Consider the following 15295-nt stretch of genomic DNA (forward strand, 5'->3'; position numbering starts at 1 on the left):
CCTTCTCCTTTGACTTATTTTTTTACGCGGTCTTTTTCTTTTGACTTGTTGACCTTGAAATCCAGCTTGGACTACTGTTGACTGGGGTGGCTTGCCTGGACCTATGGGAGCTTGCTTGGACTATTATTGACCTTTTAGACTCTGGTTGACTAGTCTTGACTTTTGTTGACTACATATGTGTAATAAGCTGATGTTGATTACTTGAAGTACGATGGATGAATTTATTTGATGCTATCTGTAAAGAATATTTCAGTACTTCTATTTTAGTGATCAACTGATAAGCTTTTGTTGTTTCCTATGTGTTTGCATGTAATGAGTTGCAAATTTGAGTACCATTTTCGTTGCATGTAATGAGTAGGAAAAGGAATATTCTACAGAAGTCGAAAGGCTGTCGAATATGCTGCAATTATGTATGTTCTTTCTTTCTACATCTTTTCTTTCATCGTTCAAATTTGTACCAACGGTTAAGATTCTATTGTGGCTAACAAGGTGGGAGACATAACAATAAGGGAACAAAGATGGGCCTCGAGAGGAGCACAAGTGGTTGCATATGGTGATAGGAGTTGTGGAGGAAGATGTGGTGTGATCAATATCAAAGAGGAGAAACAATATCAAGCATCAGGAGAAAGAAGAGACACTAGAATAGTATTGATGTGTGCACATTTGGCTTGCATACTTGTGATATGTCCAATTGAATTGGTTCTAAACCATGTGTATTTGTCCTAAAAAAACTATGTGTGTCGATCAAAACATAAGTTGCACGCGCATACTTACTAGTAAAATGAGAAATCGTAAGTCTAATCTCGACAATTCCTTCCTCTTAATTCACATTTCCCCTCCGCGATAATTGTCAAACGCAGTGTACGTAGGGTCCTTGGAATGCATCTAATCCCAATCCCGGGTTCCCAGCACAACACACATTCAAACAGCTTCTTTTTCATCGAGTGGTGCACACAGCCTACGTGCAGGCAGGTTCTACAAGGGAAGAACCTTGGAATCACCCAAATCTGCGTCCTCCCCGTTGATGGGCTCGCCGGACACCTCCTCCAGTGACCTCCCGTTCGGCTCAGGCAGGAGACAGGTGAAAATTATTCCCAACACATTGCACGCGGCCAGCACGAACAGTGAGGCACGCACGCCGATGCCCGACGGGTACCCGGTCTCCGTCTCATTGCTGCCGTCCGCCCTCTGCGAGGCGTACAGGAAGCCAAACGTCCCGACAATGGCGCCGACCTTGCCTGCCGCTGACGATATCCCGTGGCAGGTCGTCCGGACGTGCGCCGGAAAAATCTCGGCCGGTATGATGAAGGTGGTGCTGTTGGGCCCGAAGTTGGCAAAGAAGAAGGTGAAGGCGTACATGACCACCAGCCAGATTCGCCGGCCAGGCTGTGTCAGTTGGTGGTAGAAGCCGGCGACGACGAGCATGAGACCCTTCATCATGGTGAAGCCGAGGAACTGGATGGCCTTCCGCCCGACGACGTCCACAAAGGCGATGGTGAACCAGTAGCCAGGTAGTGTGCCGCAGAGCGCGATGATCGCCTGTGCACGGGCGACGCGGTACGCTTCCTCGAGCGCGCTCATGCTGTTTGCCTCGGGGATCCACTTGATGTCCCTGAAGATCTCCTCCTGGAGAATGATCTGGGAGTAGAAGACGATGTCGAGCACGAACCAGGACGCAACGGCGCCGACGAGATGCCAGCCGTGGCGGCGGGCGAAACGGCGGGAGAAGACGCCGTAGTCCCTGTCCTTGGTGAAGCCCTCGATCTTGTCCTGCTCGCCGCTGAACTCCACCTTGAGCACCTTGGACATGTCGCGCGCGGCCTTCTCGGCGTCGCGGGCGACCAGCGCCGTATAGCGCGCCGTCTCCGGCATCATCACCCTCCAGCGGTAGGTGAAGACGGCTGGGATGGCGCCCACCATGAGGATGATGCGCCACACGTAGTCAGCCTGCGGCGGGACCGAGGCCATGGGGTCTTCCGCGTACGTCGGCGGGTCGAAGCGCGCCTGGAACGTGGCGGAGACGACCAAGGTGACAATGCAACCTGCGAGGATGCCAAACCCTTCCATGGCAAACACGGCCGCGATGAGGCTCCCGCGCGTCCTCTTGTTGGAGTACTCGGAAATGATGGTCGCGGAGAGCGGATAGTCTCCGCCGATGCCGACGCCGAGCCAGAACCGGAAGAAGCAGAGCGTGGCCATGACGCCGTCGGCCGTGTTCCCGAACGACAAGCCGGAGAGGAAGGAGCCCATGATCATGAGCATGATGGTCTTGCCGTAGAACTTCTTCCGGCCGACCTTGTCGCCGAGCCAGCCAAACAAGAGCTGGCCCACGATCATGCCGCAGAAGGTGACGCCGTTGATGGCCGCCTCGATCCGGCGGGGGAGCATCCCGGGCTCTCGTTGGCCCGGGACTTGGTAATAGATGCGTCCGAGGAGCTTGGTGACCAGGGTGATGCAGAAGATGTCGTAGGCGTCGGCGAAGAAGCCCATGCCGGCGATCACCACCGCCCACGCGTGGTACCTCTGCGTCCTCGCCACGTCCAGCGCGTGAAGCACCTGCAGCTGCTGCCGTGCCATGGCCCGCGCGCCGTCTCCCCGTCCACACTTGTTGGCCGGTGCAAAGCAAGATTCAAGACGGCCCTCGATCGTGTGTGTACAGGGAATGTGAGCCAAGTCATAGGCGAGCAAGGGGGGTATAAAAGCCGGCTTACTGCTTTGCTTTGTCTAGATGTGCCAAATGGGAACAATAGCAAGATACGAGGGTGGTATAGCTGCATGTGGCTATCTTGTAGCATGTGCATGTACAAGACAATGAACTTGCTGAATGCGGGGAGAAGGAACAAAGGGGGTGGGAACTCCAAGGCGCCGGTGTGCAGCGAAGGGTTCATCGTAGGGCCGGCGCAATGCGCAACATACGGCATGGGGATGATAGTGTCTTTTTGAATGCAGGGGTGACTAACCGGTTTGATTTGTGAGGCAACTTATCTCTTTAGCTTTCAGTTAAGTCTGGTATCGTCCATTTTATTACTTTGTGATTTGTGCTCGTGGGTAGAGCACCTGGTTGGCTGGTATTGCATGTGTTTTCAGTCGATTTTCTAGCCGGTGTTCTTCCGTAGTTTTTTGAAATTCTACATCATTTTTTAGCTAGTTTAAAAAAAAACAGACTCGGTCAACCCAGCCCTTTGTGTCCGAATTAATATAACCGACCAAATGGGTTGGCTCACAGCTTTCGTGTACATGATTGGTGAGAATCCCGCGCGTCCCGCGAATATGCTAGCTTCTTTCTTTTTAGGTAAAAAAATGTTGTTTAGCTAGTACTCGACCATGGCCCAACTGCACAAGAAAACCCGGCTAGAAAATCGATTGAAAACGAATGCAACATCATCAACCACGTACTCTACCCATGAGCATGAATCACAAAGCAACATAAATGGGCCTAAACCTACATAAAACCGCCGTGTCATCATCATCGTCGCCGAGATCCCTTCGGATACAACCCTCCTATCTACAAGCTTCCATGACTACTTTTAGATCATAAGATCAACGGCACATTCCACATTATCGATGGCTCTATCAAGCCTCTCTCTTATCTTTCCTCTTCTCTAAGTAAACCTATCACCAATATAGTACATATCCATTAGGCCACACCGACCCAAGCAATCTTGAAAAGCTTCCGTGAACCTGAGATGTCTTGAATTGCCCCCCTTCCTTTTCACTATTTAATCAAAATTCGTTGAATTCCCTAGGACCATCCATGGGATGTTGAACAACGCATGTAGGTCCACATGATTTCTTCATGTTCTTCCCTTGAATTCCCAGATGGGCCTCAGCAAAGTCGGTTATTTTCACATGATTCCACTACAACATCAAAGGACCGCCACTTTTCAAATCACTCTCATAAATGAGCATGTGATGGAACCCTTTATGACTCGGAATTTTCCCCACCTTAGCTTTCGACAAATGTGTCTCGAACAGGAAAGTTACATCCGACTGTATTTGCTTACGTACCTGAAGCGCACGAACTGCTCGGGCAGAGCTCAACCCGTGACGGTTCCAATTTTATTTTTTTTATTGCTCTCTGATATCTCATTATTTTGACAGTTCCTATTTTAGTTTTTTTATTGCTCCCTGACATCTCATTGTTTTGACTTATATCATCGTCCCCACCACCAATCTTTCACTTCTTATTGTGAAATGACTTCTAGGGTGTACCATCACCATCAACTTCTTTATCATCATTATCGACATCTTCAAAAGGTACTACCATAGCAGCCACCTTCTTGTTCTTCTCCGGATATTTGTTCTGTTTATTTGGTAGCTTCTTAGCTAAAGAAACAATTGCAAGCCTCTTGCATATAACTGGGTTCATATCATATAAGTTTCCAAAGCTCCCCCTTCCACGCTCGTGATCATACGCATCAAGTTCCATCTTCATCCCATTTGTATCTACGGCGTGTGCAGGGGCATGGCGGCGTGGCATCCGGGAGCGGGGTGGCGACGCCTGGCAGGTGCTCGCGCGGGCGGCTCTGCGGCGACAAAGGTGGCTACGGTTGTTGTCGGCGGTTGCCCTGCAGGTGGCGCGGGCTTAGCGGTGGCCTGGGTGGCTCCGCACGTGCGGGAGCTCGGCATGCGACGGCTCTGGTCGCCGCTGCACCTCGTCGTCTGGCTGTGTGGATGCTGGAGGTGGATGGCGGACGCTGGTGAGGGCTCTTCCTGTCCAATCGCGGCGCCGGTCCGAGAGTGGCTCCAATCCTTTCCCTGCTGAGCTTGCACATGTCGCGGTATAGGGTTGGACCTTTACAAGCGATGGCCACCGTTGAGGGATGGATCTGGCGCTGGGAGGGCCGCAGAACCATCCTTGCCTCCCGTCTAGTGGCACACCGAGGAGCTCGTCCTTGCACGGCCGGGGCAGGACACGGCGGTGGTGGCCGCGTGCAGGCGACCCGGTGGTGGGCCTTAGACCTGGGGGTCGTCCAAGGGTGGGGAAGGAGTGCCTTCCTGCCCGTTTTCTTTACCGGTCATGGCTGCAAGCTTTGGTTGGGGATGGTGTTGGGGTCATGGGTGTCAGGGTGGCGACCCTAGAGGTGGGAGGCGTGGGCTCATGGGCGGAGCGCACGGCTCGGGTGGGAGCTGGTTTCCATGGCAGTGCGGGCGGTGTGGTGGTCAGGGTGCGATAGCCGAAGGTGTGGGTACGGCGGGCCTGGCTTGTTGTGCCTCGCCTCGGTGACTTTGAGGACTTCCCGAGGTGAAAACATGTTTTGGCTTTGCCAAGCCGCGGCGCCGGCGCCTATGGGTGTCGCCTCCTTCTTGAAGGCGTCGTCGCAGCTCCTCTACATGCTTCGGTTGCTCCGAGGGAAACCTTGATCTCGGGATCAGGCGGTGGCGACAGTCCTGTGTCATGCCCTTTATGAAGGCACCGCCTTGGAATGTTCGGCTCGCCGTGCACAGCTTCCTCTCTTCACGGTGACTCGCTCACAGTTGAGGTCTTCGGAGACTCCAAGTGGTGCTCTCTCTACCTACATGTAGTTGCTTGGAGTGGATGGGTTGGTTTAGCTGTTCTTATACACCCTTGTATCTTGTCTTGAGTGTGTTGTGGAGGTGAGTTGTATGTGTTGGTTTGTTTGATGATCGTTGCTTTATATATAAAGCAGGCCGCGGGCCTTTTTTGGTATGTAGGGTTTGAATATCCCCTCTGCCAGCCATAACCCATCCAGTTTGATCACTCCATCTCCCTTGTTCTCGACCACCTCGCCCATAGCCATTGCTTCGACTACGGCCTCTACCTCCACTAGCCATAATGAAATCTCCCCCATTCAAGCTTGCCTGATCATGCTCACCCGATCCGCGCTCTTGATATAGATGCCCAATCGGTCCACATTTACCACAAAATCGACAGCTTCTCATACCTAGAAAAATTCCTACTTTTGATCCGTCGTTATTGACACAAAACAGCTCGACTTCGTGTTAATATCCAACTTCACCTTAACTCAACACGAACTGCCCTACAAAGCTCAGCTTGATCTGGACCTCCTTAACGGCTTAATCTCAACAATACCTTTAGCCATACCTCTAATTATTGCCTCCTTCAAAAAAGTTGCCGGGGAACTTGTAAATTTGAGTCCAGACCGTGGTTTTATCAAGCTTTATCAACCAGGGTGTGAGAGCCCGTCATATTCGTGTATGATCAAGGCATGGTTTCTAAACAGCAACGACCCCTTTACGACACCTTACCCCAATCTGCCAAGCAATCGAATTGGAATGTAAACAAATTGCCATCCACTTTCTTCCGGGTGACCTCCCATGCCAGATTCCATGCAGATCACATGTGGTCGAACAATGCCCCCTCCTGGCTAAACCCTAGTTACTTTGTGTGTACTTTGGCAATAGCCACTAGCTTCTACATCGTCTGCCATATGTCGCCTCGAATTTGTCTTCCTTTCCAATCAACCGAGAGAGACCAGGCAAACTGCGGACGAGAGGCAGGACGAGATCAGCTGAGAAACCACTCTCGACCAGGTTACCACCGCCAGAGAAAAAATGAAACCCTCTAGGGGGGTGACGACTTTGTTCGATCATTTTGATTTTTCACTAGGTTTGTTTTACCTTTGTTTGGCTGTCCTTTGATTTGTTTCCTGTCGAGCGTGTGTTTTGTGTCGCTTTGCCATTCTCTTTACTCGCTGCAAGAGCTAGAGTTAAAAGAAGAAATACACCTTGTAAAACTAAAGTTGCACATGAGTGCAACTATCCAATTTCCTGGGCATTTTTCTACTAATAAATGAATCATAGAACATTGTGTTTACAGACTTATGATACAACATGGGCACATGGAACACATAATACAAAAAATTGCTTCTACCTCTCGGGGATTTTCGATCTACCTCTTTGACCCTTGACAAAGGCGGACATAGCCAGATGCTCCGAAGCGTATGTCATAAATGACGCCAGCACCACACCACCCGCTACAATCAACCCAAGTCTGCCAAAGGAAATGGAATTTTGTTAAGACAGTACAAACACATGACAAAAACATAAACATCACAGTTGCAAGCTTGCAATTGTCCATGTAAAAAGTCCTATGGCGAAGTGCCAATTAAGATATCTCATGCTCAGGAGCAACTTCCAGAAAACATTTTGAATTTAATCACAACTTAGTACAGTTTCGACGGGTTGGAAGCGGACTAAAAGAATTTCCAAGTTACAGTCAAATTATTTTGTCGTACCCTGAAATGAAGAAGCATAGACATAGACAAGAAGCCACCTACTATCTTACTTTGCAAAAATGGCAGTTATGCCAAGGACGGTTGGTGATAATGGTGCTATCGTAGAGATGGTAGCCATCCCCATCCAATAGAAAGCTGAAGTTGTGTCACAATCAGACGTATTCTGCTGATGGCCTGCAAACAGACCACAGCGTCCGTTAGCTCAGCTTGGACAAGAAACTATAAGTTGACACGAAATTTCTAGAAGCTAACGTACCTGTGCCAGTATGATTCTCCGATAAATCCAAACTGCCATACCCAGCTTGATTTGCACTAAAACTTCCCCATTTGTATACAAAACGAAGGTAGCTCCCAAACAACAAAAAGAATGTCACAAAGGTCCACTCGAACATCAGCAGCAAACCCGTCCATGGCATCACTTGCCGTGGAATAACAAGGAAGGCAAATGCAAGAGATATCAATGCACACATGAAACAGACTGCCACAGCGATTGCACCAAAATAAGAAGGCAACTTCAGATGTGCTCCAGTAGATACCTGCGAGAGTTAAGAAGTCATCAAGATATGGTCATGAATGTAACCTTGTTTACTAGAAAGATGGAATGAAATATGATACGTGCGAGCAGTCAGGACTAAATATAAATAGTGAAAGCGGTATAAAGATAGCTCCTCTGTCTGTGACCATGTGAACACTTGAATAGTTTGTTTAAGAAAACGAAACCTTACCATTCATATGAATCTACAGGTTTTCAATAGATGAAATTATTATCATAAACAAGAAGTTTGAATTGTATATTGATGCCACAGCTGTTTAGCATGCCACCATTTACTAACAGCGCGTAAAGGGCTACTACTTAAAAGTGGCTAGCGAAAATTGATAAAAAAATGTTTTCTTATAGGACAATAATGGCCATCTTATATTCTTTAACTTTACTCAATACCTATAGCAAGACACCATTGTGTACTTATTTAGTAGCAAGAATTACAATCCACCATTTACAGTTGAAAAGGAACCAACCTTTTGATTTGATATACCAAAGGAAGATGAAGCCACTCCAACTGTTGAATAAGACGGAAGTTCCTCTTCAGATTTGTATTTGTAGCGAGCTTGTCTAGCAAAAGCACACAGAGTTCTCATACTCAACAGCTCCTTATTAGTCTGTCAAAAAAATAAAACAAGCATCAGCTTTTAAGTGCAAATATCTATGAAATTAAAGGAAATATTTTCAGCAAGAAAAGGACTTTAACCTGAAAGCATGATCCATAATAACCACATAACAGCATGCAAATGGGAAGAATGAAGAGAATTTTGACTACCAACTGGTCACGAGGGTTTTTCCCTCCACCAGTTCCAGGAAGAGATTCTTCAAGATTTTGCCTAACATCCTGCAACCATAAATAACACAAGTTCATTGGTATCATGCTGCTACTTAACGTTTCATTTTGAACCACACGAGAAGTAGCTTATTAGCCCGTCAAAAAGAAGTAGCTTATTACCTGCCATACAGCTACAGGTTTAACAAGCCAAGCTGTCCACCAGTCCCACGGCTTAAGAGGTCCAAGTGTGTAGTGAATAACCCTAAGTTCTTTCTCATCGACCATCCACTGAAGCAAATGTAAGAAGGTAAGTTTCACAAATAATCAACAGGCGGGCGTCAATGGTATGTGACAACAAATTCACATAAGGATTTTGTGTCCTAAATCTCGTGATAGTGTTAGTGCGATATTGAAAAGTTTGTGTCAAAATCTGAAATATTGGTGCTTTGAGCACTAATCCCAAATTTGTACATTAATCAAGCTCTACAGAAACATAAGACAAGGCCATCTCAAAAACAGGGATGGAAGAACCGCTGCTAGGAAGCCAGTTACTGCTAGTAGGCAGATCCACAGGAAAGGGCCGGAATTTGGAAAATCAACAGGTGAGATGCTTCCAATCATACTGTTATACGTAAAAACAGAAAACGAAAACTTGGTTCCATATGTTTTTCCCAAAATAATACTTCCTCTGTTCCTAAATATTTGTCTTTTTAGAGATTTCAAATGAACTACTACATACGGATGTATATAGACATATTTTAGAGTGTAGATTCACTCATTTTACTCCGTATGTAGTCACTTGTTGAAATCTCTAGAAAGACAAACATTTAGGAACGGAGGTAGTAGGTGTTATCCTTCGAACCAAGTCAGAAATTAGGTTCGATCAGTTTTAGGTTAAGTTGAATTTTCCGAAGAGACGTAAAATGAAGGCTGAAGAGGAAGAAACCCCTTGGCATATACTCCCTCCGTTCCTAAATATAAGTCTTTTTAGACATTTCAAATGGACTACAACATACGGATGTACGTAGACATATTTTAGAGTGTAGATTCACTCATTTTGCTCCGTATGTAGTCATTTGTTGAAATCTCTACAAAGACTTATATTTAGGAACGGAGGGAGTACATAGAGGAGGAAGTGGGGATTCGAACCCAGGTCAAGTTGAATTTGAAAGGGAGAACCGGTAGAAGATATAGTAAAAAGAGCTAGTTTTCAAGGAATCGAACAAAACTCAGCACCAGCTGTGTTAGTGTGCTACATCAAGAGAGCTTGATACAAACTCTCTTTTTTCAGTTTTAACGCAACATTCCATTCAAGGAGTGGAACATTATCTAATTCTAATGTTTAGTGAAAATAATAATTCCAATGCCTCTAGTCAAGTACTCCCTCTGTAAACTACTCCCTCCGTCCCACAGTATAAGATGTTTTTGCAAGCTAATATAGCTTGCAAAAATGTCTTATATTATGGGACGGAGGGAGTAATATAAGATTTTTTAGATCACTACTTTAGTGATCTAAAAGATCCTATATTAGTTTACAGAGGGAGTATAATAGAAGGTTCAAATAAGATACGATAGAAGGCTTCAAACAAAACATGAAATGCTTAGCGAATAAAAACCTTTTCAATGTATTGTTAACATATACGAATATACTCCAGGATAAAAGATAATCTCAAATGTATTACTAGAATTCTAGGAGATTTTTTTTTCTTTGTTAACACGAGAAGAGAAAAAACTTGAATGATGGATTGAGTATGCAGGGTTCCTAATGTCATGCTTCCTAAAAAATGTAATAGTAAGGGGGCAGCCCGGTGCATGTAGCTCCCGCTTGCGCAGGGTCCGGGGAAGGGTAGTAACAACACTGTCGGTATCAGAGAATGCAAAACAAATATATGATCAATATGTGAGTGCATAGAGTATAACCTTATTCGCAAGCATGTAAAGACCGACATCAGCATTGTACAATGTGGAGAGGCGTTGCGTCTCAGGTTCAGGTGTTAAAGGTTTATTGGGATCATAAACACGGGAATTGGCAAACTCAGCATAATACGAATTGAGAAAACCTTGATCTCCTGCATGATCAAGTCAATATACTAATTCAGTGTTATAAGATATAAAACATGAAAAAAATGATAAGGGTAGAACAGAAAGGACAACAACAAACACATTTCACATATGTACATATGCAGCACCAACAGCTCCTCTAAATTAACTAAAAGCTCCAACCATCACGTGATCGAGGGAAAAGAGGTTCCCAGAGTATGCAGAAATCTCTAAGCAAGTAATACAAATATTGAGTAGCAAAAGCACTTTCTTCACATTGTTCATCTCAATTACTCAAACAAGGACTACTGCTTTCCTTGACATACCATGTTCCAAAGGACAGAAGGTGCAGGGTAATTTTCAGTTGGACAAATATAGAGCAATGAGTTACTCAAGCCTACTCCCTCCATTCCAAATTACTTGCCGCAGAAATGGATGTATCTAGAACTAAATTACATCTAGATACATCCATACATGCGACAAGTAATTCGGAACGGAGGGAGTAGTTCAAAAAGAAAAAGGGAAACAAAATAGCAAGAAAAACATGCACGATAAGTACGGTAATGCACTTACCTCCCGTGTAAGAAGGTAAGCTGTCAACTTTGTTCATCATATCCTTGAAAAGAGTTTCAGATGGCTCAACAACCATTACTCCAGAATTCATTCTCTCAGAATGTTTCAAGTTTGCACAGAACTTTCCACAGTTGAAAAGATCCTCGATACTTTTCACCACAACGGTGTCTGCGTCGAGATAAACAACTGGAAAACAGTAAACTATGAGAAACGTGTTGTGTCACAATAATAAAAAATAACAAACTAAAACTGAATCAGAATAGCATATATCTAATTAAACCAAAAAGATATGCAAAAAATAAGAAAATTCATGAAAGGGTAGAAAAAATGCTATCCAAGCATACCTTTTCTGTAGGTAGTCATGTTGAATATTTTCAATTTGGTATACACACCCCAAAACCTTGTTGGCCTCACTTGATTAGGATTCGCCAGCAACGTTATATGCTTCACTATAAAACCGTCGGCCTGTCATATATCAAAAATGAAGTGGGTACTAATCTGCAACAGAATTTGAAAAAAAATGATGTCACAAAAAATAAAGACAATGCTGGGTCTCTTTGGTCTGCTGAGTGAAGTTGCCTCCAAAAATCATGTCAAATTCCAAAGTAAAGAACTATAACAGGGTCCACATCGTATCTCACTTAGGACCCATTTCCAGTTAGTGGATGACCCTGGAGGTTTTAGGCACATAAAGCTCTAATGATGCAGTATTTAAGGTATAACCTTTCGATATTTTTTTATTTTTTATGCATACTCTGAATCGCTAACCACTGACATAATATAACCTAAGAGCTAAGATATTGCGTGTGCGCCCATGCGTGTTATTAAACATATTTTTTGTGTTTTGCTGGTAGAAATCTAGTATCCTAGAGGAGCAAGAAACAAGCAGCAGTGTCCCTGTAAACAGCTTAAGGGAGTAATGAGCTACGTTATGCTTGAGTGAGATGATATGATCGTGCGGTCTGCTATCAGAGTTAAGGCTGCCAAGAGGAGGACTATTGAAGCTTTGGTGTGATAAGAGGTAAGCGATCAACTTTGTGTGTTAGAGCTAGGCCCATGAGGCCCATGTATATATGTATATATGTATAGCAAAGAAGACACAGGATTCCCTAAAAAAAAAGCAAAGAAGACACAGGAGGGATGTAGATTCTAGAATATTTCTCAAATTACCACAGGAGAGTATCAATAAAGTATCAAGTGTTGCACAATCCGAGTCTTAAACAAGAACAAGAACGACTAGTCACTTCCTAGAGCATTACCATACCCCTAGTTTCTCTGTCTATTCCCTGCCACCATTCACAGCACCTAATCACTCACCAAAGTGTACAGTACAACCCCTCCTCCAGTGTCTTATCCCTACAACCTCTCAAGCTCTCAGGGCAACTCCAACGCGGGTCACAGTCCAGACACTTTTAGCCATCCAAACCGGGTCACCAAATCGGTCTGGACTGGTCCGGAAGTCTGAAATCCTACAAACTGGCACCAAATTGAGGGGAGGTTTGCGGGAGTCCAGATGTCCGCCTGGCGCACTGTCAGTTGGACCACATATTCCTACAGCCCATGTGTCCTAGTCATCTCTTTCCCCTCTCGGTCAGCCTGGCCCACTGTCCGCGGACACGTCCGGACATGTCCGTGGATATTTGGTGACCCATATTAAGTGACTTCCCCTTGGAGATGCCCTAAGCTTCCTCATTATAACTTAAAAGGGCATTCCATAGACGCAAGTGAACTTAAGACCCTGATCACAGAGTGTAGAAACTGTGTGGGTGGGGAATATGATTTAAAGCAAATCAGACGGGGATCTGCTGAAGTATTCATTATGATAACACGTAGGTACTCCTTAATCTTACTGTAGTCAAAGATTGGATTACAAAGAAATAAAAATGCCCTCACAGCCACAATCTACCAAATGAAGTAATGAACCTAAAATCCCATAAAGTCTCTCAGAGCGGATGGATTTGTACCATCATGGTCTTCCCTCTAAATAGTGGTACTAATGACTGCTACACTCATCCTGGGATTGACACAAATAGAACCATATCTCCTTTTAACAGATTTCCTTAGACCTACTAAATGTGTCAAATATTTACTTGTGTTCCTGTAACACGGGTTTGCTTCATCAGCATACTCAGTACACCAATATTGCGCAGTCACAATTCACAGGGTTTGTTCCCAGCTCTAACACTCCATCTTCACACCACAGTACACATATCGGAGGAAAAGATAGATGCACTCGGCATCTAAGTGCCAAAGCATGCGCTTCAAAAATGCAAGTAAAATTGAGAATTGAGATGGGTTGTATTTCTATCCGTGAGCTTTCTGCACCAATGAGACATTACTGCACAGTGCACGCACAGTTGTTTGATTCTACATCATGATGAAGCACAACTGCACAAGTGAATTACTAAAGTACGAGAGAGAGACGAGCCTAAGTTCAAACTAGAAACATAAGCTGCGAGCTCCATCTTGGCCCGGTCCAACATTAAACTAACAAATAGGACCGATCAGCACGCAAGCTCATAGTACCAGTTTTGCTGACTTGTCGACTGAAGCACAGATGTGCGCGCATACCTCGAGGAGCTTCCGAGAGTAGTCAGAGACGCCGTCGGAGACGAGCACGACAAGGTCCCGGCGGGTGCCCATATCGCGGATGGACTTCCCGAGGACGCGCACGCCCAGGACGAACTCGTCCCCGTAGAGCAGCGTCACGTACGCCTCCTCCGCCCCCGCCGCGGTCGCCACCCCGCCTCCGCCGCCGACGGCCAGCAGGGCCACCGCGGCGAGGAGGGCGGCCCAGAGCCCCAGCTTGTGCGGCCTCCACCGCATCGCGAGCCGGGCCGGGCCGGGCCGGATCGGTTGCCGCGGGGAGGAGAGAGAGAGAGGGGCGGTGGAGGGGGGAAAGCGCGGCGAAGAGCCGAGGAAGCGGCGGAAGGAGCAACGACGGTTTCCCGCAGCGCCTCGTCTGTTGGCCCGTTTTCCTTTCCGTCAAAGAGAGTGTGGAGTTTGGAATTTTCGTTGGCCGTTCAAGTCCAGGACGAACGGCGATGGCTACAACTCTGCGAGCGCGTGCGCCTACAGGTGGATTTCGTTGGCTTGAGAGAAGGAACATGGAGCCGAGCTGGAAAGGTCGGACGGCTGCACGGCACATGTTTTGCTTCTCTGGACCAACACACAATAAGCTTCGGCCGGAGGCACGTATACACTTCCGAATGTTTTTTTTAATACAATCCAGACGCAAGTGCTTATATACACGCGCATACACTCATCCCTATAAACGCACGCACGCACACCCTCCCTCTATGAGCACCTACGAAAGACTGAACCGGCATATCATCTTGAAATTTACAAAGTCACCACAGACACCTCGTCGTCGACGGAAACGTCTCCTCACATAGAATGCGCATCGCCGGAAATCCTGAAATAAATCCAGGAATAGATGCAAGCATCAGAATTTGAATCCTGATGGGCTGCATACCACAGTCCCTCTAACCATCCAACCACATGTTGGTTCGTCACTTTCGAATGTACGTACGACAGAAGTGCTTCTATACGTGTTGAGTATACGTATTTAGCATGTGTATTCTTGTACTCCGGGTCTTCCTTCTTGTATTTAGCATGTGTATGTCGGCTTGGTCCTCCTCCTCCGGTCCTAGCAACCCGTTTGACTCCTCCTATGGGACCGAACCCGAAGAGCCCCTCACCGCGGACATCCGCAACATCCCCCTCTTCGATCACGTTTCCATCGCCCTCTCCCACACCTCCGCCAATTACTATGTGTGGAAAACCTACTTCAATCTTCTATTCTGTGGGTACAATCTTCGGGATCATGTGGACGGCCTCTCCAACTTCTTCGCCGACAACCACGACGCCAACTGGCTGGCCATCGACGCCACCCTCATCCGGTGGTTCTTCCTCACCGTCTCTCCGGACATCTTCCACACCGTCGTCCACGATGGGGACGATGCCTACACTGTGTGGACCAAGATCAATGGCCTCTTCACTGACAACAAGCTTCAACGGATTGTTTTTTTTTGCAGCAGGAATTTTTTGGGTGCCACCAGAACGACTCCACCATCAACACCTACTGTCTCCGGCTCAAGACCCTCTCCGACGAGCTCAACGACGTCGGGTTCAAGGTGGGAGATG

General features: G+C 46.4%; 2 protein-coding genes across 2 annotated transcripts; both read right to left on the bottom strand.

Moving 5' to 3' along the window:
• Window positions 1–893: 893 nt before the first annotated feature.
• On the bottom strand, window positions 894–2628 carry LOC125512140 (probable inorganic phosphate transporter 1-4). Its single transcript, XM_048677219.1, has one exon. The coding sequence runs from the start codon at window positions 2575–2577 to the stop codon at window positions 976–978; it is 1602 nt and encodes a 533-aa protein (XP_048533176.1). The 5' UTR covers window positions 2578–2628; the 3' UTR covers window positions 894–975.
• A 4114-nt stretch (window positions 2629–6742) lies between these two features.
• On the bottom strand, window positions 6743–14197 carry LOC125513813 (inositol phosphorylceramide glucuronosyltransferase 1-like). Its single transcript, XM_048679022.1, has 10 exons — window positions 13721–14197; window positions 11494–11614; window positions 11150–11335; window positions 10457–10605; window positions 8717–8824; window positions 8468–8605; window positions 8238–8378; window positions 7477–7756; window positions 7271–7394; window positions 6743–6976 (listed from the first exon to the last, which is right to left on the bottom strand). Exons 1-10 carry the CDS (start codon window positions 13973–13975, stop codon window positions 6853–6855), a joined length of 1626 nt encoding a protein of 541 aa, XP_048534979.1. The 5' UTR covers window positions 13976–14197; the 3' UTR covers window positions 6743–6852.
• Window positions 14198–15295: the final 1098 nt, after the last annotated feature.

Source organism: Triticum urartu, chromosome 6 (assembly GCF_003073215.2).
Source record: "Triticum urartu cultivar G1812 chromosome 6, Tu2.1, whole genome shotgun sequence".
Taxonomy (NCBI): Eukaryota; Viridiplantae; Streptophyta; class Magnoliopsida; order Poales; family Poaceae; genus Triticum; species Triticum urartu.

Bases quoted from the DNA above. Each gene is read 5' to 3' on its own strand.
- LOC125512140 (XM_048677219.1), bottom strand. From the start codon at position 2,577: ATGGCACGGCAGCAGCTGCAGGTGCTTCACGCGCTGGACGTGGCGAGG.
- LOC125513813 (XM_048679022.1), bottom strand. From the start codon at position 13,975: ATGCGGTGGAGGCCGCACAAGCTGGGGCTCTGGGCCGCCCTCCTCGCC. The intron at 10,606-11,149 runs GTAAGTGCATTA...TTGATCATGCAG, and splicing joins CTTACCTTCTTACACGGGAG to GAGATCAAGGTTTTCTCAAT. The intron at 8,379-8,467 runs GTTAAAGTCCTT...TTTTTTTGACAG, and splicing joins ATTATGGATCATGCTTTCAG to ACTAATAAGGAGCTGTTGAG.